The sequence below is a fragment of the Onychostoma macrolepis genome, chromosome 09, assembly GCF_012432095.1.
Source record: "Onychostoma macrolepis isolate SWU-2019 chromosome 09, ASM1243209v1, whole genome shotgun sequence".
NCBI lineage: Eukaryota > Metazoa > Chordata > Actinopteri > Cypriniformes > Cyprinidae > Onychostoma > Onychostoma macrolepis.
In genome coordinates this window covers 9229404-9256474 of record NC_081163.1, presented here as the reverse complement: position 1 = coordinate 9256474, position 27071 = coordinate 9229404, and the positions used below count along the sequence as shown (strand labels likewise).

Here is a 27071-nt window from a genome sequence, read left to right as displayed (position 1 = left end):
TCTTACGTGTGCAACACCTTATAAAAGATCAGACAGTTATGAGGGAAATTAAATGCTCAACAAGACATCAGCTTTATTAAAGAAAATATAAAGCAAACTGAGAGGCTTGAAAAGCAGCTTATCATTTTAAATGAGGGAGTGCTGCAGATAAAGAAACTGGGGAATAAAAACTGTGGATCTCCAGAGGGAAAAAATGGTGCACTCTGGAGCACAGCATGAGGATATGTTTTAAAGTTAACTCTTGAAAAGTATAGTTCATCTAGAAATGAAAATTATTCATTCAAACTTAATCAGTACTTTTGTCTTGTTATCTTGTTTCAGAAGAGAAAGTAATATTTGACACTTGTTTTCAGACCATACGGTATCTGTTAATTAGGTTTATTATTTTATCCCAATGTTAAATTCTTTTCTTGCTTAAGGCACAAACATCACTAAATTTAGTTAAATCTATGCCTAAAACAAAAACCATTTGAATAAATTTAAGTTTTATAGTAAAATAATACTTGCATACAGGTTTGGAGTGACACAAGAAAGAGTAAATAATGACCTTTACATTTTTGAGGTGAACTTCTCATTTAAATAGACTGGGCTGATAATATAAAAGAGAGTAGTGGGTAGGAAAAAGAAAGATTTGCTATTTTAAAGAGTACAGGCACTGTAAAAGACTTTCTCATACTCAGTCTGGCCACATGCCTCCTGGCTGAATATTGCAGAAAGCAGACTTCAAATCTGCCATTTACTGCACTGCTATGAAAAGCACCAAATCTTTGCAATGTCACAAACATAAAGCAACATACTTTGTTTAATGTCTGTGGGGATTACTAAGAGTAATTTATTCCGAGGGAGAACCTGGAGTCTGCGACATTTACTGTGCACATGCATCTTGTTCTTGAGCTAAATAAATGTAAATTATGCAAAGAAATAATTATGTATTCACACGGCTGAATGCAAAATACTTATACGCACTATATGCAACTGTGGAAACATAAGATCGTGGAAATAAAACCCCGGAATGAACAGTGTTATAGGTCAGTAGATCTTGCAAGATGATTTATGTACCTTGGGATTCGTTGGCCAGACTTCTCATGATGGACTTAATAAGAGAAGAATACGGCAGGTCTTCTGGAAGGCTATTAGCAAGGTTTGTCAACAGCACAGGCAGCCTATGTAAACAGAGAAAAGTTTAATTAACTAACAAAAAGTTGTTCTTTTTGCTGGGTTAACTTAATCAAAATGTACTACTATCATTTATTTTCATGACCCCAAGAAGAACGGGTTCTTTTCAGAGTCATAAACTATGTTTCTCTGAAGAAGTAAGCAATTATGCAGGGTAAATGCCATGGTGGATGAAATTATGAGAGCGAAGTAATAACCATGCACTGAACAAGAAAAATAAATGAAAAACTGGGCCTAGTTATGAGCTTATAACCAAGAACCAGCCTTGGGAGCACAACCTCAAAGAAACTCACTTGTCAGTCCAGTTAGTGTCATTCATCCCCAGCAGATGGCCAATATTCATGCTAGAAGCCCCCAGCACTATTTTGGCGACTTCAGACTCCACATTGCTGCTATTGCCTAGCGAGATGAGATTTTGGATGGTGTGCAGCAGCTGCTGGGTAATATCAGCTGTTTGGGTAAGAGGGCTTTGGTCTGCTTGGATGATCATTAGGATTGTCTTCAGGGTCTGCTCTAGGTCACCTATAATGGTGCTGGAGGAATTTGTGTTCATGTTGTGCACCAAGGCCAGAAGGTTGTTGACAGAACTGGCTACTTGAGTTACAGCCCCATTGACATCCCCAAAGGTGCTGGTGTCGTTAAGAACAAAAGACATTGTCTCTATTAGGTTGAGTGTGATATTGATGTATGGCCGTCCCTCAACAGGCATTATTGAGTATATAGAAGATGCAACCTCACTTAAAGAGTTCAAGGCTTGTGAGATTTGCATTGGGGAACCGGATAACATAAGGCCCTCGTAGAGACTCATGGACACTTGATTAGACATGGTCATCAAGATGTAAACAAGGCCATCTGGAGTCATATGCATGGATGTTGGATCATAAGTAATGTTTAGAGAGTTAAGAAGAGACTGTGTAACCAGCTGGGAGATTTCTGGGAAGTGGGATGTGATTTCCGCAGTGTTTGATACTCTCGAGAGGGCAGTGAATAGAGCCGATTTGATAGCGAAGAGGTACATGTGCGTTTCCTTGGGGAGAACGACAACCATCTGATTGAACGTCTGGGTCAAAAGCATCTCCCTCTCAGCACCGCTGGTCAGGCTAGAGTTTAACATGGAGAGGTTGAATAGGATGTGTGTGGCCATGGCACTGCTAAGGATGAGGGGATGGGTGACCTCTTGAACAGATTGTCCATTCGGAAGAGCTGTAATATTCGAGAGGGCAAGGACATGGTTTAGGGAGTTTGAAATCATGCTGGTGGACATCATGACTTTTTCTATGTCTCCGGGATATGCCTCAAGCAATGCAAAGGCTTGCAGCATTTGTCCAGATATGTTGAAATACACAGCTACCTCTCCAGAGGGAAGTGATTCGAAGGCTTCTGCAGTTTGATCCATGGCTGCTAAATAGGATGCTGCACTCATCTGAGACCCTGGACTGGAAAACGAGCCAATTATGTTTTGGAGAATGCCAGTGACCTGAGGGCTGATGTCCTTGATTTCCTCAAAGTTCTCGGTAAGGATGTTGTTGAGCGCCGTTAGGAATTGGATTGCAGTGTCAGTGCCATTTCACCCTGTAAGATGATATTTGACACCAAAGCTTGAAGTTGTTGGGCCATGTGCTCGATTCTTTGCGCAATGTTCAGAGGTGGCTGGTCGGATAGCACCATGGCCACGTCAATTGTTCTTCCTAGGCTCTCTGCAAATTTCTCTACTTTATCAAGGTCCTGCAAACTCCACCCTTCACTACCAATGTCCATGAACATCTCTAGGAACTGCTGTCCATTGCTAGGGAGTGTCAAGTAGGACAGCACGTTCAGAGCTGTGTCAATGGTTTCCTCCTGACCTGTGTTTCCATTAATTTCACTCAAATAACCCTTCAGGATGACACCCAAGTCTGGATTTGCAAAGAAAACATGAATAGTCTCCAGAATTTCAGTCGAGGTGGGTGGAATGGAAAGAACCTCAAGCAAGGCTTGGTAGTCGATGCCAAGTAGGTCAAGGAAGTCATCCACTGGCTCTCTCGGTACTTCGCTAGCAATTCTTCTGGCATTTCTTGTGTGGGACACAAGACCTTGTAGGTTCTGTCCCTGAGCAATTTGCATTTTAAGTGGGCTTAGATATTGCTCCACAGGGTCGAAGAGGTCACTGGTTAGTTTGATCTGTTTCAGCATGTACAAAACATTCCCCGAAAGGTCAATAAAGGTTTTTGAGAGACACGGCAGTGGCATCTTGGTTAGGGCATCTCTTACTATATTGTATAGCTTGCGCAGGATCTCCAAGACAAAATTTAGTCCGGTATCTTGAGTAGTGTACAGCCAGTTGAAAAAATCAACAGTTTTCCATAGGATGCTACTTGTATCTTCCAAATACAGAATTTGCTGCATTATTCCATAAAGGGTGGGCCAGTCGCCCAGCAATCCCATACCAATGATTTGCTGGATAACCTCTTTTATTAAACTGTCAACTGTGCTTCCATTGGGGTTCATAAATATGTCTCCACTCAGGATGTAATTAATGGTTTCCTTTGTAAAATTCATTCCGGTGAGCGTGATCTCCAGAGCCTGCATGATGATCTGAGGGCTTACAGTTGAATTCTGAAGGAGATTGCCATTCTGTAGGATGACCTCTATAGTTTTTCCAATTGCCTCGATGTATGGCGTCATCCAGGGAGCTTCTGTCTTAATTTGCTCCAGAGCCATTTGTACTGAGGAGAGGCTGATGAATGAGAGAGAAATTAGTATTGCATGTTCACAAAAAAATTTACAAAATAAAAATGGCTCTTTAAGGATCCATTAAATAGCTGGATTAAATAATGTACTGTTATGTATATATGTGATAGATTATAAACCATTAAAGTCCAAGATACTTAAATGTAGAGTTGATGGGACCATTTATGAATCAGCCATATGAAGATAAAACATCTACCATTTTTAAACTGGATTACTTATATTTAAAAGCTGCAAAACATTAGTCCATATTTCATCTTGATTTTGCTCTCCATTTCAGCGGGCACTCACATTATATTAATAGAACTGTATAGTTATAATAGACTTCGAGACAATTTCCATCATGTTCAATGATCTACAGCGGGTGCATAAATGTTCCTGCAGTCTTACGTGATTGATTCGCCCAGATATGCGCAAATGCATAATTTGATTCCTATCAGTAGTCAGTTCATTACAGGGATGAGCACATAAAGCAGAATCAATTTAAGTGCAGGGAGATAGAGATAACAGAATAATAGAAACTACTTTATCTGCTCAAACCTGTTTGGAAGCAAAGGAGTCAAACTGAATAAATCAACCTTAATGCAAATTTAATTACTCTTAGTTTGTTTGCATGATTCCAACCCCTGGTCCTTATGGGTAATAACTGCAAATCTCTTGGCAAATTTGAGAAGGTATTTCAGCAATATAATCAGGCTCTTTATAATGTCGGGGTATAATGGGCAAATGAGCGCAGGCAAAATTGCTGCACGCTTTTGTTGTCGGCAATTTAGTCAAGCTATACAATCCGGAAAAAAATTGGTGAAAAGCTCAGTAACGTTTATCTTTATAAAAGACCTTTCACTGTTATAAGACTGCCATTTGTTTGCTGTCATGTAATATGACTTGGGTCAAGTATCACGGTAAGAATATATGCTAGTGTAAAAATGATACCTTTGGTACAGCTGCATCTGGAGGAACTGGACATTCCAGTCAGCCTGGTTTGTTATTTCTAGCACTGAGAGGTTGGATAGCATTGAAGTGTAATGCAACAGGACTTCTGTAAGGTGACTGCTAGCAAAGGTACTGTTCAGAAACGCCCCATAGAAAGTCTCCAGTGACTCGGCCATCATTCCTGCAGTGGTGTTTATCCATAGAGGGTTCATGACCATTCCCTGTTTAGAAACACAGAGGCACAAAGTCTAAATCAGTCTTTAGTGCACACTACCATCTAGTGGTGACACATGAAAGTTGCATATGAGAGCCAAAAAAAAAGGCTGTTATTATAAAACTGGAACTTATTGTCTCACCGTCATATTAAAGGCTGGAACTGGTTTATTGTAGGCTGCTATGATTGGCAGTAGGCTGATGTTACACCACAAAGCAACAGTGTCTTCACTTATTCCAGCACCAACTCTGACATCCTGCCATATTTGCTGCATGTAGCTGCAGTTCAGGCTATGACCCTCCAAACCAGCCTGAAGGGTGAGGATATAAAATAAAATGTGACCCTGGACCACAAAACCAGACTTAAGTCGCTGGGGAATATTTGTAGCAACAGCCAAAAATACATTGTATGGGTCAAAATTATCCATTTTTCTTTTATGCCAAAAATCATTAGGATATTAGGTAAAGATCGTGTTCCATGAAGATATTTAGTGAATTTCCTACCGTAAATGTATCAAAACTTAGTTTTTGATCAGTAATATGCATAGCTAAGAACTTGATTTAGACAACTTTAAAGGTGATTTTCTTAATATTTAGATTTTTTTGCACCCTCAGATTCCAGATTTTCAAATTGTTGTATCTCGGCCAAATATTGTCAATCCTAACAAACCATACATCAATGGAAAGCTTATTTATTCAGATTTTCCAGGGTCATTATATAATTATCACAAAACCCTAACACACATGGAGAGATTAGACAGGACGGCACTGAACCGTTTTTTATTTTTTTAATTCACTATATAATTCTGGAGTCAAAACGTCATTACATTTACAGAGACAGCTTGTAAAGTTCTTGGTAAAGAGTAAAGAGTTTGTCAGGGTGGCAAAAAGTTTGGGCCATAGTTCATACGTTGGGCCCAGGGGAAGGGGAGGGGAACCCATCCATGATCTCATTTTATGCCTTGTGAATTCAAGTGATGTGATCACTGATACTATCATAGACAAAGCATTCACTGAATATGTAGCAGGGAAGTAGGGATATATGACTCCTGCCAGGATTTTAGCATTTGTTGTGAAAGGAAACCAAATTCTCTCTAGGGATGAAAAGCAGCACCTGATGCACGCAAGCTAATGTAGACTAACTGTTTATCTGTGATTAATACAGTTCTTGGCACACTGAGTGGGCCTTTTGGCCAAGGTTGTTGTATTCATTTCAGAAAAAAAAAAGTCCAGAAAATTTCCCAAATGAAATACATTTACTTAATGATGCCTGTGGCTGTTTGGAAACACACAAAAACTAATTAACAACTAACACCAGGTTATGCAAGATCCAATCTCCTTAAGGCCTGATCAAAAACATAGTATGTTACTAGGATATCTAAAAAGAGATTTTCTTAAAAGGTTAGTGCTAGGATAAGTGTTAAAATTCACATTTTTTGTGGTTTCAGTCATTCTTTGATTAGCATAATAGGTAGCAATCAGAGTACTCAGAAAAAGTTTTCTCAGCCAATGAAATTTTGGATTCAAGATCAAAATCAAGTCATTTGAATTGGCAAGTGGGATGTCATCTTAAAGGGAACCACTATAAAACTGATCATACACACAGCTTTCCATTTCAATTTTACACTGTCATGCTTACATAATGTCACTCTTTCTTCTCCTGTCACTAAGCACTTCAGCTATTTTGAGGTGAAGCCTCAACAAACACATTGTAGGTGTCTGAGAACACAGTATCATGCTATTGATTGGGTATGTGTCAGAAAATGAGAAGGTCAATCATTTCTCAACAAGCTTCAGTGGGATTACATAGAAATTCCAGCTCTACAACCCTCTATTATATGCAAACAAAAACCTGCATTCTTTACATTGTTTCAGATAGGTTTGTATACAGTAAGTATCTTAACAGTCCACCACATCAATAGACTGGAATGTTGTTCTAACCTGCAGAGCAGCTTCAGCAGTTGACACAAGGGCCTGTGGCAATCCACCAACAAAGGACTGAGTAGTGAAACTGCTTGTGTTCATGCCATGAAAAATGCCTGACAAAAGGCTGGACAATGGCTGCTGGAGGCTGTGGAGGAGCTCTGAGGAGAAGAAAGCACTTGCATTAGACACATACAGTACAGTTCAGATCTGAAAGACTGTCCGTAAACATGAACACCTACGCTGCAATTCTTTTGCAGCTGTATTCAACAGTAAGGCTTTGCTTTTCTCACCTGTTTGTGCCTGCATGTTGTGAGCACTGTTGACAATGGCTTGTTGAATTGTGGACACAACAGACGGCAACGAATCCCACATAGGAGTACCTTTGAAGGTTGAAAACAGAGCAGCCAGCATCTTCTCCAACCTGTTGTTCAACAAACAGTCAGATTAATATTCAAACCTGAGAGACAATAAGAAATAAATCTATTTTTAATATGTATGCTCACTGGTTTGATTCCCAGGGAATGCATGCATTAAAAATGTATATATAGCTTAAATGCAATGTAAGTCGCTTTTTAATGCTTTGGGATTCTGAAGAACCTTCTCCACCCCGACCAATATAGCAGAATTTAATCAGCTGATTTAATTGGCAATCCCATTTAAAGACTAAACAACTCAATTTTGGCAAGGAGTATCACACCTACTGATAATTTGTGCTGAAATCGTGAGGTGACAGACTAATCGACTGCCTTTGACATTTCTGCCTCCACTTTTTTCATTTAAAAGTCATTTAAGTGTAGAACCCCCCCAATGCTTGGTTATAGAATTATCATACATAACAATCTGTAATATGATGCTTTGCACTGACAAAAAAAAAAAAAGGAACAAATGTGAAAAGAACAAAAGCTTGTCAGATCTTCAGTGTGAGAAGAAACTCATTAGTCACTACCAAGACTGGCCCAACAACTACTACAGTGTTCATTTTAAAGTTGTCAGAGAATCTGAGTATTATGGCCACACGGACTCTCAATGATTCTCTTGATTATATAAATGAAGCTTACTTGTCAAAGGTCAGCTGGTCAGCACTCCCAGAAAGGATCTGGACCAAAACACCTACAGATTCTGTGACAGTCTGGGTGGACTCATTCATGAATGGTGACGTAGAGCCCAGAAAGACTGCAAGCTGTGGCATCACAAAAAAAGTTGAATATTTTATACAAGTATAACACATTTATATTTGTGTGTGTGTGAATTGTATTTATTTGCCCAATAAATCAACACATATAATAATATGGTGACATTTTCCTGTCATAAGATTTGTTGGTTGTGAAGGAGCTGTCAATAAAAGGCCTTTGAGAAATAAAAGCAATTTACCTGTTCTGTTATTTCATTTAGGCTGCCAAAACTGAAGTTGCCTAGGTTGTGCCACATGTTTGTATTTCCTGAGAAAAATATATAGTACATATATCTATGACATCTTAATTGAATAAAAAAGAAATAAGGGTTGGCCACACTAACAAACTGTTTTTACAATGAATCCCGATTCTGAACAAACACCATACAGTAAACTTGCCTTCATTTGAGTTTAGAATATACTCTGTGACCTTGAGAATCACAGATATGATGGGCTGAGCTGTGTTGTTTGATGGCAGTGAATTCTGTAGCTCTCTCATCACATTCACAATACTGAAAATTAAAAAGAAACACCAGTTGTCATTACCTGTGCAAACACAAATATATTTACTGCATATCCACTAAAATACAAAAGATTGCAGTCAGTTTTTTAAAGTCTCACCAAGGCTGCATTTATTTGATCTAAAAGGGTAAAACTATGGAAGGATTTCCCGGACTATTTTCAAAAGCAATTGCAAATTGTATTTTCAATTGCGTTTTCCACATGTGGGCGCATAAATTGTGATATAATCCAAATGCAATTGCAAATCTTGCATTACCGTTTGCATTTTCGCGAACGCACAGTGACTGCCACATTTCAAATGAAAAGGCAAAGTCCATTTGCAATTGTATTTCCCGTTTCTTAAGAGTTATGAGCCTGTCATATTTAAATAGCAATATTAATTATCACATTTGGTTTTTCACTTTCTCTGCGTCGCGCATGTAACCTGCCAAAACTCAAATGAAATTGCAATTCCTTTTGCATTTGAATTTCCGATGTCTACACGGAAAGCTGTCAATCATTGTGAAGGGGCGGGACTATACTAGGGGGCGTGTTTGATTAATGGAGGTAATACTCACAACCGGCGCAACGTCATAGAATGTCTCTGAACAGGTTCACGCCCACTTTTAGGGGAAAACAAACCGCCACACAGCATCGGATCGAGGAAGTGAACTAACCTTACAACATGCCAAAGAGTTGTTGTGTGGTTGGGTGCACCAATAATGTTTGTAAAAACCCAAATTTACCCCATGCTACCTGCCATCATCATCCATATCTTGCCGTTATGGAAATTTCATGAATTAGGGATGATGCTATCGAAAGCGAAGCCAGGCTAGTTGTATGGCTGGACAGAAAAGTGCACTCAGTACTCTAAATATAAGGACATAAGATATACATTTAAAGATGTTTACTTTCAAATACGAAGTAAAATCATTCACTGGTTTACCTGGTGATTAGATTAACGTTAGGTACGAGTAAATGTCCGGTAAGACACCTCTGGCCACTGGGTGGGGTTGTTACACTAATTTGACGCTGGGATAATGAGTTTTTAAATTGACCAAATTAAGTTTGTGGATGTATCTTTCACGCTCTATGGCAGGCAAGGTGGACATATAATTACTTGACCTGTTTAATCTTAGTGATTTCTTAAGTTATTCATGCCTGCCGGCTGTGTACGGACGTTGCTTTTTGCCGCTATTTTGTATTGAAGTCTATGGGAAGCCTAGTTTGTTTTCCCCTAAAAAGGGGCGGTAACGAAATTGACAGTTAAGTTCCCGGATGTGCCGGTAGTGCGTATCGGTAAAGGCTCCTCTAAAGGCAGCTGCCAATCAGTTCGTGCCTGTGTGAACAAACAGACAACCTTCTCGGCACAATACATAATTCTGTCTTTTTTACGTCAAATGCAGCGATTATACCCTGCTAACAGCGGGAGCAACACTATGCACAATAGGCCAATATTCACTATTAACGAAACGCTTTTCACCTGTCTCAACATCTCTCACTGCTTCTCTCACTCCGATTGACACAAATGAGTAAACAGACAGTGCAATTCTACACTTATTACAGTACATTTTATTCCTTTCTACACCTGCCTCAATATTTTGAAAAAAATAAAATAAAAATGTGCCAATCTATATTTATTTACCCATTTTCCACCTATATATATATTATTTCATATTTGAACAGTTTTAATCCGTTATGGAGCACATGTCCCGTGGCACCAAAGCATCGCGCAAGTCTCAAGATCTCTCACTGTGTACAGCCACTCGACACTGCGATTGATGCACATGATTTTTAATATTAATTCACTTTGGCTGTGACATGTTCTGTGATCGTTGGTGTGAAGACTCATCTAGGGCAGGCAGAGCAGGAGTAGCAGCATTTTCTGTTTTGTAACGTGCATCAATTGGAGTGTAAACAGACTGAGAGATCTTGAGGCAGGTGCTCTGTTATAAGATAGAAATAAGATATAGGTGGCAAATAGGTAAATACGTGCAGATTTGCACTGTCTGTTTGTTTATGTGCCTCAATCGGAGTGCAAACAGTAAAAGATCTTGAGGCAGGTGATGCGCTCTCTATTACTACGGAAGTTCTAAGCGGCCATGCATTTTTTTCCCTTCTTGTTTTCTCGACATAACAAAAGTTGTTTTCTAGTTATCACGACTTATTTTTCTCACGAACTCAACATAACAAAACTTGTTCTCTAAGTTACACAACAGCGCCAGCAGGTGGCAGTATAGAACTACTGATGGCGAGCTGATACTGTATCAACTAAATCTTATGTACGCGTTTGGGAAAGAGGACCTTCGTGATCGCTATCATTTATGCAGTTCATTACTGACATTTAATTAAACTTATAAATGTTAAATGCTTGAATAAATATGATCATTTTACTTGAAATTGTATGTTTTTGTTACGTTATTACTGCTGCACGACTCATCACAGTTTCTCATTTGTGACCCTGGACCACAAAACCATGTCATATGGGTCAATTTTTTTTTTAATTGAGATTTATACATCATTGATGTATGGTTTGTTAGGATAGGACAATATTTGGCAGAGATACAAAGTTTTGATGTATTTACAGTAGGAAATTTACAAAATATCTTCATGGAACATGATCTCTACTTACTGTCCTAATGATTTTTGGCATAAAATAAAAATCAATCATTTTGACCCATACAATGTATTTTTGGCTATTGCCATAAATATACCCCAGCGACTTGAGACTGGTTTTGTGATCCAGGGTCACATTTACAATGACGTATTTGTAATGTGCATCTTTCTTATTTTTAATCTTTATTGTTAATAAATATATATTAATAAGAAATGTGATTTGCATATGGGTATAATTTAGTTCAGTGATGTTATAGCCTAATCCTTTGTATTTTCTACATTTGTAGGAAACCATAAGTGTAGAATTGCACTGTCTGTTTACTCATTTGTGTCAATCGGAGTGAGAGAAGCAGTGAGAGATGTTGAGACAGGTGAAAAGCGTTTCGTTAATAGTGAATATTGACCTATTGTGAGCACCGTTGTTGCTCCCGCTGTTAGCAGGGTATAATCACTGCATTTGGGGTAAAAAAGACAGAATTATGTATTGTGCCAAGAAGGTTGTCTGTTCGTTCACACAGGCACGAACTGATTGGCAGCTGCCTTTAGAGGAGCCTTTACCGATTACCTCCGTTGATCAAAGCGTTCGGCACGGTCGTCTGTGAGTGACGTCACTTCCCAATACAAACACGCCCCCTAGTATAGTCCCGCCCCCTCACAATGATTGACAGCTTTCCGTGTAGACATCGGAAATTCAAATGTAAAAGGAATTGCGATTTTATTTGAGTTTTGGCAGGTTGCATGCGCGACGCAGAGAAAGTGAAAACCCAAATGTGATAATTAATATTGCTATTTAAATATGACAGGCTCATAACTCTTAAAGGGGTGGTTTACTACGATTTCACTTTTTTCATTTTAAATAGTGTGTAATGTTGCTGTTGGTGCATGAACAGTATCTGCAAAGTTGCTGCGCTGAAAGTTCAACGTAAGCGGAGATATCGTCTTTTAAAAATCAGGAAGTTTAATGCCTACAAAAACGACTCATATGGGACTACAACGAGATACTTCCCGGGTTGCATATGTAAAAAACTCATAAATTTGCATCAACCCCTCCCTCCAGAACATGCCAAAGAGGGGGCAAGGTAGAGGTCTGCATTCCCGCGGCTGTCCCGCGGGAACCGCGGGACCCGATCAGATTTCTTGCGACGCGGGATTAAATTCCCGAATAAAACGCGGTTGCGGTCGGTAACTCTGGTGCAGTTTGAACGGGAGCGGGCGGTCTAACAATATCCCGTTCCCGACGTCTTTTCAGAACAGCATATCTGCACTTTATTCAAGCACCTGGTACAGCCTGCACTGGACTGTTATGCACGCACTGCACACATGAACCAGTGCTTCGTTTTATTTGCGAGGTCTGTGCGCATGTGCATAACGATGCTCAGAGCAGGCTGTAGCCTACCAGTGAATATATGGCCCGCAGACAGAACAGGCAGGTTGTCGATGAGTGACAGAGCAGAATAAAGATGGAGCAAAGTGTGGATGCGCTGTCCTTGAAGAACGCTCAACTCGGTTTTGTTTATATTTTGCTTAGCCTATAATTTTAAATGACAGATGTCCAATTTATTTATTTATTTATTTTTCTTCCGCGACACTTTTCCTAGGCTACTGTGTTTACAGCAATTTTACGAATAAAATTATAATAGGCCGTTTTTGTACAACCTACATTTTGTTTCCCTCTGCGACACTTGTTCCTATTGTGTTGTAAAGGTTAAACGAATTGTATCCTGACAAAACGAATAAAAATAAGGAATACAATTTTTGTACATTTTTATTTTCTCTGACACTTTTTTTCCCCTACTGTGTTGGCAGCAAAATGTTAAACGAATTTCGTGTCTTAAGACACACAATTCGTTTAACATTTTGCTGTCAATAAAAGACTCTTGACGACGAATAAAATAACAAATACAATTTTGTGCAGACTACACTTTTATTTGTTAGCCTATCTGTCTTTCTTTCAGTAGAGGAAATTTAAATGTGTGATTCTGGAAACGAGATCTAAATTTAGCGGGAACGGTCGGGTCGGGAAGAAAATTATTCAAAGCGGACAGCGGGTGAACAAAGAGTGAATATATCGCGGGAGCGGGCGGGAGCGGGACTTAAAAAACAGTCCCGCGCAGACCTCTAGGGCAAGGCCATGTTCTGCGGCTTTGTCGAAGAGGAAGAGTTATAGTGGAGAGTTGTAGCCATGCTGTCGAAACGGTGTTATTTTAACCCAGCTGTCAGGTCTTCTGTGTTCGGGCTTCCTACGGACGCTGTAGTTCGTCAACAATGGTTAAAATTTATGTTTGATTATGTTCCTGACAATTACAATCCTAATTTAGCTCTCTGTGCTGTGCATTTTACTGAAGACAGCTTCCAGAATCAAGAGAGTTCAGAGTTCAATGCCGGATTCACACAGAAACTATTACTAAAACATGGAGCAGTTCCAACTTTAAAACCAGAGGCAGCAGTTGCTGGGCCACAACCTGTAAGTAAGATTTAATAATTTTAAATGTATTTGCATGTATAATTTCAGACGTAATGTTTTAGTTTTATCAAGGACGTAAACAAATGCCAACGCTGGCTTTAGCCAGTTAGTTAAATGCTATTTCGTGTGTCTTTGACAAACGCGTACAAACATTTTGGACCCGAATTTGTAATTATGTACTAATTTTGTAAATGTATTTTCCATGTATACTTTATGACGTAATTTTTCGATTTGATCAAGAACGTAAACAAGCCAACGCTGTTTGGTTATAGTGGCCAGTTAGTTCGATGCTATTTTGTGTGTATAAGACAAACGTGTACAAACTTCAAAACATTATATGTAATCACAACAGCAAACTTCCATTCAGAAACGTTTTGTAAGAGCCGTGCTTGCGGAAGTTTTGCTTGACTCTCTTCATTACCGCTTTCTGGGTCTGATTCTGGCTCAAACTAATACAGCAATATTGACACCATTATTTACATTTGACCGCAGCACATGCGACTGTCGCCCAGTGAAGGTAATGGGCGTGAAGTTTCCGGACAATGTGCAGTATGCAGTTTAGCCAATCACAACACACCGGCCTAACTAACCAATCTGAGCCCATTGCCTGTTTCTGAGGGAGTGGTTTCAGAGAATCAGGAAGTCAACCGGTCGTTCAAATGACAGAGGAGAAAGCGGCTTACAATAAAGGTGAAATATATGAAAAATAAGGCGTTTTTTAACAAACGAAACACGAAGACATGTTATATTGCACCCCATAAACGCAATCAAGCAAAGAAAAAAAAGCAGTAAACCACCCCTTTAAGAAACGGGAAATACAATTGCAAATGGACTTTGTTTTTTCATTTGAAATGTGGCAGTCACTGTGCGTTCGCGAAAGCGAAGATGCAAACGGTAATGCAAGATTTGCAATTGCATTTGGATTATGTCACAATTTATGCGCCCACATGTGGAAAACGCAAATGAAAATACAATTTGCAATTGCTTTTGAAAATAGTCCGGAAAATCATTCCATACTGGGGGCTTTGTTTTCAAGTGCGTAACTCACGGCATTCGCTGTACTTCCGCTGGCGCTCGCGGTTATCAAACAGAGCTGCATTACTGCGGGCGCCCCCTTCTGCATTGGGGGTGAATTGCCTGTATTCGTCGTAAGGCCTCATGCACCGAACCGAGACGCCCGTACCGTGACGGTTCGGTACCAATACATATATATGTATATATATATACTTGCACACACACAACAAAAATATAGTCAATACTTACACTTCATTCCATTTGTCTTGTCCAGCAGATTGGGAGATGGTCTGTAAATATGTTAAAATGTTGTTTTTCATGGGAACCAACACCTCAGCCACCTCCGCTGGCAAAAGGCCTTGAATAGCTCCCCCTAGCATCTGGATAGTCTCCTGTGTTAGGGTGTTAGCTTGGGCATAGCTTATATTGGGGTTCAGGATCAGATGAAGTGAACCATTAAAGGCACCAAAAATATTGTTAACCACATCCTGAGGTAGAGCTCCAGTTTCATTTGAAATACTCTCCAGAACTACTCTGACAGTACTAATGACGGCTTCTGTGAAGTTTTCACTTTGGAGACCACCATCAATGCTAGCCACCTGTAGAGCGTAGGTTAGTCTCTGAGACACCTGTTCAGCAACAGCAATGAAGACTCTGTCCTCAGGGGAGAGTAGGGGGGCCATGGCTTGCAAAAGTTGGTCAAGATTCACCCCAGCTGCTGCAAGATCTACAGAGCTAACGCTCCCCTGGAAGATTGCACTAAGTGCCATTGTCAGTTGTTGGTTAATGATCCAGTCTTTTGTCAAGTTGCCTTCATTTGAGCTCAGAAGGTTTTCTGTGAGCTTGATTATCATTGATATGATGGGCTGAGCTGTGTTGTTTGATGGTAGGGAATTCTGAAGCTCTCTCATCACATTTACAATGCTAAAAAAGGAAAAGAACATCAGTACATCTGGGATAATTGCTCCAAATATACATGCAGTACATATACAGTGGGGCAAAAAAGTATTTAGTCAGCCACCAATTGTGCAAGTTCTCCCACTTAAAAAGATGAGAGAGGCCTGTAATTTTCATCATAGGTATACCTCAACTATGAGAGACAAAATGAGAAGAAAAAAAATCCAGAAAAATCACATTGTAGGATTTTTAAAGAATTGGTAAATTCCTTGGTAAAATAAGTATTTGGTCACCTACAAACAAGCAAGATTTCTGGCTCTCACAGACATGTAACTTCTTTAAGAGGCTCCTCTGTCCTCCACTCGTTACCTGTACTAATGGCATCTGTTTGAACTCGTTATCAGTATAAAAGAGACCTGTCCACAACCTCAAACAGTCCAACTCCAAACTCCACCATGGCCAAGACCAAAGAGCTGTCAAAGGACACCAGAAACAAAATTGTAGACCTGCACCAGGCTGGGAAGACTGAATCTGCAATAGGTAAGCAGCTTGGTGTGAAGAAATCAACTGTGGGAGCAATTATTAGAAAATGGAAGACATACAAGACCACTGATAATCTCCCTCGATCTGGGGCTCCACGCAAGATCTCACCCCGTGGGGTCAAAATGATCACAAGAACTGTGAGCAAAAATCCCAGAACCACACGGGGGGACCTAGTGAATGACCTGCAGAGAGCTGGGACCAAAATAACAAAGGCCTCAAATCCTGCAGTGCCAGACGTGTGCCCCTGCTTAAGCCAGTACATGTCCGGGCCCGTCTGAAGTTTGCTAGAGAGCATTTGGATGATCCAGAAGAGGATTGGGAGAATGTCATATGGTCAGATGAAACCAAAATATAACTTTTTGGTAAAAAATCAACTTGTCGTGTTTGGAGGAGAAAGAATGCTGAGTTGCATCCAAAGAACACCATACCTACTGTGAAGCATGGGGGTGGAAACATCATGCTTTGGGGCTGTTTTTCTGCAAAGGGACCAGGACGACTGATCCGTGTAAACGAAAGAATGAATGGGGCCATGTATCGTGAGATTTTGAGTGAAAACCTCCTTCCATCAGCAAGGGCATTGAAGATGAAACGTGGCTGGGTCTTTCAGCATGACAATGATCCCAAACACCGCCCGGGCAACGAAGGAGTGGCTTCGTAAGAAGCATTTCAAGGTCCTGGAGTGGCCGAGCCAGTCTCCAGATCTCAACCCCATCGAAAATCTTTGTAGGGAGTTGAAAGTCCGTGTTGCCCAGCGACAGCCCCAAAACATTACTGCTGTAGAGGAGATCTGCATGGAGGAATGGGCCAAAATACCAGCAACAGTGTGTGAAAACCTTGTGAAGACTTACAGAAAACGTTTGACCTCTGTCATTGCCAACAAAGGGTATATAACAAAGTATTGAGATGAAATTTTGTTATTGACCAAATACTTATTTTCCATCATAATTTGCAAATAAATTCTTTAAAAATCCTATGAGGTATACCTATGATGAAAATTACAGGCCTCTCTCATCTTTTTAAGTGGGATAACTTGCACAATTGGTGGCTGACTAAATACTTTTTTGCCCCACTGTATATTTTATATATATATATATATATATATATATCATATTAGAAAATGTGAGTGAAACAGAGAGAAAGAACAATAAACAACAAATATATAGTATCTACACTTACAGTTCATTCCAAAGATCAAATCCAGCAGATTGTGAGATGTTATTCAGATAGGATAAAATGCTGTTTTTAATGGGAACCAACACCTCAGCTGCCTCCGCTGGTAAAAGGGTATGAATCAATCCCTCTACCATCTGGATAGTCTCCTGTGTTAGGGTGTTAGCTTGGGCATAGCTTATATTGGGGTTCAGAATCAGCTGAAGTGAACCATTAAATGCACCAAGAACATTGTTAACAACATCCTGAGGTAGAGCTCCAGTTTCATTTGAAATACTCTCCAGAACTACTCTGACAGTACTAATGACAGCTTCTGTGAAGTTTTCACTTTGGAGACCACCATCAATGCTAGCCACCTGTAGAGCGTAGGTTAGTCTCTGAGACACCTGTTCAGCAACAGCAATGAAGACTCTGTCCTCAGGGGAGAGTAGGGGGGCCATGGCTTGCAAAAGTTGGTCCAGATTCACCCCAGCTGCTGCAAGATCTACAGAGCTAACGCTCCCCTGGAAGATTTCAGCTAGTGCCATTGTCAGTTGTTGGTTAATGATCCAGTCCTTGGTCAAGTTGCCTTCATTTGAGCTCAGAAGGTTTTCTGTGAGCTTGATTACCATTGATATGATGGGCTGAGCTGTGTTGTTTGATGGTAGGGAATTCTGAAGCTCTCTCATCACATTTATAATGCTAAAAAAGGAAAATAGCATCAGTGCAACCGTCATCTCTCTTCCAAATATACATACAATACATATATTAAAATGTAATTAGAAAGCAAGAGTGAAACAGAGAGAAAGAACAATATACAACAAATATAGTCTCTACACTCACAGTTCATTCCAAAGGTCAAATCCAGCAGGCTGGGAGATGTTATTCAGATAGGATAAAATGCTGTTTTTAATGGGAACCAACACCTCAGCTGCCTCTGCTGGTAAAAGGGTATTAATCGCTCCCTCTAGCATCTGGATAGTCTCCTGTGTTAGGGTAATAGCTTGTGCATAGCTCACATTGGGGTTCAGGATCAGCTGAAGGAAACCATTGAAAGCTCTGAGAATATTGTTAGCCACATCCTTAGGTAGAGCTCCAGTTTCATTTGAAATACTCTCCAGAATCACTCTCACAGCACTGATGATGGCTTCTGTGAAGTTTTCACTTTGGACACCACCATCAATGCTAGCCACCTGTAGAGCGTAGTTTACTGCCTGAGAGAACTGGTCAACAACAGCAAGGTACTCTTGATCTTCAGGACTGAGTAGGGGAGTCAAGGCTCGGAGGAGCTGTTCAAGATCCTTCCCAGGTGTTGTGATATCTACAGAGCTAATTTCCCACTGGAAAATTCTAGCAAGTGCCATCATCACTTGTGGGTTAGTTATCCACTCCTTTGTCAAGCTGAGGTAGGTCATGATCTGAGCTTCAATTTCAGCAGGAATACTGATGTTCATTGGGGAGCCTAGAGAATCGTAGAATGCCTGCTGGATCTCAAGAGTTCCTTTAATCAATGCCAGCTCACCCTGCAGCATGGTCATGATTGTATTGGCAACTTGTACAAGATCCTCGCCTTCCAGAGGAAACCTCACATGAGTCAGGTTCTGGATCTGATTCATTACTAGCGTCACCATATCTGCTTCTTCATTGATGAGTGCCACGTGCATTTCAGTCATGTGTTTCAGTTGATGGAGAATCTCTGCAAACATACTGTCACTGGTGGCATTTCCAAGCTTGTTTAAATACCACAGTGTGATTTCTCCATACACCTTCTGTGCATACTGCCCCTGTACCATCAATGTTGAATTAATGGTGTGGTAAGGGTATGGTTCTCTGAATACCTTTTTCAAGAGGTCTTCCAGAATGTTGAGTTCATTTGTAATATCAGTGATGTTCTCCACATCAAGACCCTGAAGGTTTTGTCTAATGGCTGACAGTGTTGTTATCAGCACCTCTTCTGTCAGTGCAAGTGGGTCAGATCCAGAAATGGACATGTTATTTAGTTTCTGATACTCTACTGAAATGATGTTAAGCCAATTATTTAGAGTAATTTGAGCATTCTCTGCCATAGGTATTACTCCAAGTAAACCAGAAGCAGTCTGGATGAGCTGAAGGACACATTCGGCCTGTCCATTAGCAGGAGGCTTTTGGGGAGAATGTGAGGTTTGAGTGTTCATGCACTGTGGGACTTGAATGGCCATATTCAGAGTCTGCAGTACGGATGCTGACCAATTAGAATAAATTACTGAATTGACTTGTTCTAATTCAAAAACGGTGAGATTGGATTCTTGTAAAACTTGACTGATGTTGAAAACAGGAGATGAATAAGCCTGCTCAAGAAGATACTGAATTTTCCTGAAAATTTCCATTGAGGCTTCTGCTGGCTGGGACATGTTCCATGGCAGGAGCAGAGTGAGAACATCAAGCACAACAGGGAGAGTCATGTTACCCTGAAGAGGTGTAATTGGGATGGTCATATTATTTCCAAATGCAAGGATTGCTCCAAGATTATCAAAGACATTCTGGACATCAGCAACACAGTCCTGGCCAAAAGCTGAACAGATCTCCAGATCTTGAATGAGGGCATGAGTCTTATTTAGCACTGCTTCTAACTGATACTTCTGCTCTGGAGGCAAGATGGCTCCAAGTTGGCTCAAAATTGCTTGAAGAACTGCAAAACTATCCTCTACATTTAGCCTCTGGATGGACTCATTGTTCAAGACCTGAAGGATGCCCATGATGACTGGGTGCATGCTGGTTGTTTGGTAACCTCCTGACAACAGGTTCTCTATCTGCCCCAGTCCAAGAGCTGCCATGATGTCGTTTAACAGAGTGAGCGAGAGCTGAGTGTCAAACTGTTGTGTGGACTGAATGTTGGAGAGGAGCTGAATTTCTTTATCAACTGTATTAATGAGGATCAGCAACAAGTCTTGTAGTGAGATGTCACTACCAAGGAGCTGACCTGGTAGGCCATTGGCAATGACTTGCTGTAAAAGTGGCATGTAACTGTTTTGGAGGAGAGCCACTGTCCCCTGGAGAGGTCTAAAATCAAATGAAAAAGGTGGAATTGAAAGTCATTGTCTATAACAAAAGAATCTATATTGTATCACCAATGGGACATTTTATGTAATCTGATACAGTTTGAATATCAAGTATGCACATAGTGGTACATAAGTTGAATATAAAATTACTTTGGTGTCAATAAATTTTTCGCAGTAAATAATCACTACCTTAACAGGCTGTCAGGTTCTCTTGACATTTCAGAGATCAAAGAATGAATCAGTGGAACAGCTGTTTCCCAGGTAACGCCGGTCTGACAGGTGAAGGCAGATGGAAGAAGTGTGCCTGCAAAAAATTGTGCACAATTCACTGCACATTATTTATAATATGGCTGAAATAAATAAAATACTGATCATGCAATATCTTCAGTGATTCTACTATGAACTGATAGATTGATTGGAAAATGCTGTCATTTTAAGTTCACTATTAAAACATAATTAAATAAATAAAAATAAATAATTTAACAGTATTTAAATAAATGTATATAAAGAGTCTAAAAAAATCTCATTGGTATAAAATTAATAACAATATAAAATCATACAATTGCACAACATAATCTTATATTATGAAACAAAGTGTACCAATTTATCCAATATTCATCATTGTTTTACACTCACAGTTTGGTGATGCAGTGGCATTAGGTTGGTAGGTCAAAATCCAATAAGCCATATGGAAATATGGTTCCATGGAGGGCCACAGATAGCTGTTCTCTAGCAGAGAACCCACATTCTCAAATGTGCCAGTAGCCCTGTTTCACAAAAAAAATTTAAATGCAAATAAACATATAAAATGCATTTAATAAGTGCTAAAGGTACTTAGCTAGGCAGAGCACTGTTTTTACAGGGACTGTAGTAGTTTGGTTCAGTATTTGATACAATTCTAAACAATCAACATCCTAGCCACCAGTGGGGATTTCTTTAAGACTGCAAGGGAAGCTCGGCTTCCCCTATAATGTCAAAAAATTAATGGTCAGATATGTACTATTGTGTTAACATTTTATTGACTAAAAATGCGTTAGAACACGTTCATCTCGAAGACGAGTTTGTTCAGAATCAGCTACATATAGCAGGTCGGACTCGATTTCCTTCTCATACATTCCCGTAGCTTCAGTGTATTTCTCTGTTGAAGCCGAGCGTCCATTGACTTCAATGGGGCTGCTTTGAACAGTTTTTTTCAGTGCTTCGAAACTAGACTGTCATTGGATAAATGCTGCGACTATGTCCCGCCCACGGACGCTCAGCGTCTCTGGGGGTGAATGGAGGAGTGGGCTGGCCTGGACGCCGGGCTTCTGCGTGATGATTGGAGGGTCTGCATCTCCTTTTGATTGACAGCGATTTTGTACTATAAAAAGTCGCTGACGCTGAAGCTATTGGAGCTCCGTCCCATCGCGGCTTTGCACTTGGTTCTTATCAATCATATTATATATATATATATATATATATATATATATATATATATTTTTTTTTTTTTTTTATTCATTTATAATGTTATGTTTTAATATACATGCTGCTAACTCGGAAATTTCAAGACATGCGAGCAAAAAATGCTCCTGACACTTTGGCAATACGACACGAGAAAGAGTGCTGTTTTTGTTTTGTTTCTGTGTTTGATCCAAATCCGCGTTGTCTTGGGCGAATCACTGATTCACTGAGCCATTCATAAAAACAATCATTTGATTCGCTCCTGAAGGATTCAGCTGTTTTGAAAGAATCATTTGAATGACTCAGTGATTCAATCACGAACTTCTGCCACCTGCTGGCCGCTTTTAAGTTTCCCGTCTAAAAGTAGGCATATTACATTATTTTCCAACATATTTCTATATTCAGAATTTAGTATTTAAAACATTAATCTCATAACATTATTTATGCAATTATAAATAGTCTAAATGAATAAATGCCACATCTAAATGTCACTTCATGCAGCTTCTGTGCAGTGCTAAGATGAGTTTTGTTTAGATCATTTCATGGATAACAATAGCTAGTCATTCATTCACATTAAGTATTCAGAGAATAATATTGTCTGTTTTCACTTACATCTATTTATTTATTAAATTTTGATTCATTTTGTAGAATTGAATTATAAATTAAGCTGGTATAGTATCGTAAGACATTTTTATGGTATCATGACAACCCTATTATACACCACATTCCTTGTTTCAGTTTAACCTAATTCCCACATTTCCTCCATTTTTTAGATTGTTTGTTCATTCATTCATTCATTCATACAGTAGGCTAGGCTAACGTCACTGGAAAAGACACCTAGTTGGTATGACAGAGCATTTTCTTGAAAAGGAACGTAGGGCAGGATTTACGTATAAATAAATGGACAATTTTTATGATGTAGGCCGAAAATGAGCTTCCCCTCTTTGAAAGACCAGCAGCCGCCACTGCTAGCCACATTTACAGTTATTGGCAATTACTAGGTTTCTGACCTGGTCAACAGAATCTGGGACAATCCAACTGAAATGTTCCCTGGGATCCAAGCTGCAAAATAGTTCTCATTAAGCACAGTTTGCAGGTCCTGGAGGGCAGTGACATACTGCAGGGCAGTTGTGTACAGGCTGTGCCACTCTGCCATAAGTATTGAGGGTGTGACATTGTACATTACTGTTCCATTCACAGCACCAACCAACTGCTGGACCTGTGAAAACACATTTAGTTTAGGCAGTAATATAATGGTTAATTTCCATTTTTTGTCAAATAATAACAAAGTTAGAAATGTTCTGGCCATCACTTCTAAACACACCCCCTTACCTTCTCGGTAACTGGCAAAAGTGATGTTAACAGCATTTCCTCAAGACGTGTGTCATTCCCAGCGCAAACTAGAGTGCCCCACAACTGAAGGTCTATAGAGCTGTATGTTGACATCCAAGCCCAGGGAGCAGAAAGGTCTTTGCAGCTAGTGTGACCCTCTAGAACCTGTATGAAAATATTAGAGGACATCTAGTATGACAAATGAAGACTTTAACGAAAACTATAAGAAGCACACACTTTTTTGACCCACTTTGGCCACGGTTTGCACAATAGAGTCCATGGCATGGTCAGCCCAGGCCTTAGCAAAGGTCTCATTCTGCATAAGAGAAAGGAAGGCCTCCTGGACATACTTGGCGTCTCTCAGGACCACATCAATGAATGCTGTGAAACAGATAATGATTCAGGATTCAGGAAATTCAGGTAATTGGTGTGTCAAGCATCGAAAGTTGTTTGCATTGCATAATTCTCTGCACATGCTGATACATACGTAGCTGTACTTCCATTGCAACTCTCGCCACCTGCATGGATGAATGGCCAGCCATCATGAAAGTCTGAATGTATTCCCAGCCAGGCATGCCTTGTAGAAAATCAAATGCTGTACTGCTTAATCCGAAGACCCTGTAGGGGAAAATGGTGAGAGTCGGTTGGACTTTAGGTTCAAGAACTTTAAAAACAAATTTATTTTCCTCATTCAGATGTCAGCTGAACCAGCAGGAAATGGCAGTGAGAATAAAAAAAAATAAAATAAAAAAGAGTTGTACAACAACCTGGTTTTGTTTTTTATATAAATTTCATATTCATATAAAAAGTAGTGGACTAACATTTAAATGTTAAACCAGCAGTTACAAGCCGTTGCACAGTGTAGGTGAAAACTGATTTAAAAATCTCCCTACCAAAGTTTTTTTTAAAAACTACATCCTGGAAGCAAACGCTATGGTATTCAAGCGCAAATTCATATGTCACATGGCATAACCAAACCAGATTTGGCAGATGCAACCACAGACAAGTTGCGTGACATGCTCTCATTCTCAAAAACAGCAACCAAAACTATAACAGGTAAGAGAAAATACAACCCATACAATACAATAAATATGGGTTCAATACTGTGTTGGGTAACCACTTGATGTGAAATACAGATCCAAAACAAAAACTGTATTTGTTACAGAAAAACAAATCAGTTTCACATTTAATTACTGCATCTGATTCCATCTAAACACATACAAAGTAGTCTGGGTTAACATACAATTGTTCCCCCAGGCTCTGTGGCTGAGCATCACTGCTGCGCTGGGACCTGCTGTGTTTGAGAACAGCATCCAGACTGGATGGAGAGACTAGGCCCAGCAAGCTGCTGAACACCTCCTTAGTGAAGGCTAAGTCTGCAGAGGCAGAGGTCTGACTCCAGGTCAACAGCACCTGTAGGAATGAGACAAGATGTTACTGATACAGATGTATTTAGTAACAGCATGCATAATTTAAACGTATCACAGAGTTAAAGGCCTATGCAAGTGGGTTTGTTCCAAATATAGCATGTAATATTTATAAGTAAATGTCAATGTGACAGTCCTACTAATTACTCATGGTATTTGTCATATGCTGCATGACTTTTGAATTTAATTCATGGTGATTGGATATTGTTGTGGAGTTCCCTCTGTGGTGAGGGGAATATCTAATTGGTGTTCCCTGAGGTCTGATGCATATACATGCTTTTTATGCAATCAGTCTCAGGGATGCTAACTTGTTGTTTTGTGTTTAGACTGAGCTGGTTTCCTGGGTAACACGAGCAGCTGATGTTTGTGTGCTTTCTCACAAGATGGCAGATAAGAAAGAAGGACTGCAAATGAGAGTTTCTCACCCTATCAACTACAACACAGGTTAGTAAAGTCCAAGGAGGAAGTGTAATTTAATATGGCTTATTTCTAAAAAATAGAAAAGCAGTATTAGTAGATACTTATATATATATATATATATATAAGAAATTTACCTGTTCAACAACTTTCCATGTATTTATCCCTTCAAATATCTGGCCCGCTTCCCAACTCCAACAATAAGAGGCGATGATGTTTTGGTCACACAAAAAGGTACGAAAATGTGCCTCGTTGAATAGCACTAGAATCTGAGAAGATCGAAATAGGTGTGAATGATTGTGTAGTTATTTGTGTTTGTTTATTCAGTATAAACTCCTAATCTTCAAACAATATAAAACAGTTGGGCTGGTTCTCCCAAAACCTAGCCTACGTAAGCAACATTAGGGCACTGTACGTCGATCCCCATGTGGAATACATCTTTTGTGTAACCGTATTTAACAGTATTTTTATTGTGCGTCATTGCTAATCAAGCTGTCATTTTGTCAATTTATGCAATTTTTCCATATTGAAATGTTAAGAATAAATACTAAAGTCATACTATAACTAAATGTATCAACCAAGAGTTTAATGTTAGAGTATCATGTTGTAGTTAACTTAGTAACACACTAACAGCTGTTACTCTAGTGAAATCAATTGTAATACAAAATTAATAAAGAAGAATCACTAAATACAACTTGCGAACAGAATATTCATATTGTGCATCATTTCTAATCATACTGTATTTCTAAATTTATGCAAAAAGTGTGAAAATGTGTGTATATTTAATGCTAGCTAAGAAATCAGCGAGACAATAAAATAATCATTTTTAGTTTAAAATTTAACTTCAATCGCTGCCATTTCTACCACAGAATAATATTAAACACAATACATAACTTGAGATGTGGTAAATGTGACACTGGTGGAAATGCTCATGACTTTTATGAAAAAAAAAAAATACTTAAGACAACTTTTGATGCATGTATATACAGTACACTGTTGGATGTAGTTTGTGGACAAATTAAACATCAGTTAAAGTGTGAAAAAGGAATTTATTTTCTCAAAGTCTATGGAGCTTTTGGCTTTATGCACATAGTTGAATAAACACTCCTTTTCTGAACAAAGAACCTGCGCTGAGCAACCAAGAAAGGCCTACCTTATCAAGAGGAATCTGGATTTGGTTGATAAGGTCCTTTATGTCTGAGCTAAGTAGAGCAATGCTGCTTGGGGTCACGACATCACTCAGTTTGAAATACACATCTATTTAAAACAAGAGAAAAATATGTGTCATTTCTGTGTCAGTAGCATGACAAATGGATTTGTAAAAAATGACTGTTTTCAAACTGGCTTCCGGAACACCCCGTGCCTCCCAATAGTCAAACAACTAGACAAGCAAACTATGAATGGCTTGAATATGAATATCTGTGCATATTAAACAGGGATAAAAAAAAGCACTTTAAAAATAAAAAAATACACTTTTAAGTACTCACATAATAAAATCCACTTAGCTTTCTTTTAAGAACAGGCTGTAATTGTCATGTGATAATAATTTTTCACCTTGCCAAGTAGCATGCTCACCTTTTATAGGCTGTGGTGCACATAGAACACATAATCCAGACTGGTTTTGACAATAGATTCATTAGTCACTAAATTCCCAAATACTCAACATCTCCCCTAAGATAGTAAGCAACCTGGCAGCCAGTAACCTGAGGTTAAGAACCTTACTCAAGGGCAGAATGGTAGTAACCAAAAACGTCCCGTATAACAATCTTCACTGATTATCCTTCTCTAATGAAAATATAAAAAATCTCATACAATAAATTCAACATGTTCAGATGAAAAACTAGCATGAACCACTTTTATGAACCAAAAAAATAAAATAAATAGCATGAACCACTTTATGATACTTTAAGGGTGACTTTTCTGTCCTTTTTGAAACTTAATTGGCAGTAACTGTATGCTTTTGTTTATATGGGTCTAGATTCTTCTGTTTTCTGCAAAACAGTTCTGGAACAACATGAGAGTCATCACAACACATGTTGCCCTTGCTGAAACCTTCGAGACCCATAATTTCTTTAAAACGAGGCATG

At 39.3% G+C, this 27071-nt stretch overlaps 1 protein-coding gene across 1 annotated transcript in view; it reads right to left on the bottom strand.

Moving 5' to 3' along the window:
• abca12 (ATP-binding cassette, sub-family A (ABC1), member 12) overlaps window positions 1–27071 on the bottom strand; it is an 80060-nt gene that overhangs the window by 34338 nt on the left and 18651 nt on the right. Inside the window, 22 exon segments of the mRNA XM_058787691.1 lie at window positions 1060–1163; window positions 1470–2725; window positions 2728–3892; window positions 4837–5057; window positions 5193–5360; window positions 6991–7133; window positions 7266–7396; window positions 8034–8155; window positions 8347–8414; window positions 8546–8658; window positions 14991–15665; window positions 17358–18032; window positions 18174–20369; window positions 20558–20672; window positions 21005–21135; window positions 22819–23027; window positions 23141–23305; window positions 23391–23521; window positions 23628–23758; window positions 24384–24553; window positions 25122–25253; window positions 26138–26241. Coding sequence (XP_058643674.1) covers window positions 1060–1163; window positions 1470–2725; window positions 2728–3892; window positions 4837–5057; window positions 5193–5360; window positions 6991–7133; window positions 7266–7396; window positions 8034–8155; window positions 8347–8414; window positions 8546–8658; window positions 14991–15665; window positions 17358–18032; window positions 18174–20369; window positions 20558–20672; window positions 21005–21135; window positions 22819–23027; window positions 23141–23305; window positions 23391–23521; window positions 23628–23758; window positions 24384–24553; window positions 25122–25253; window positions 26138–26241 — 8325 coding nt within the window.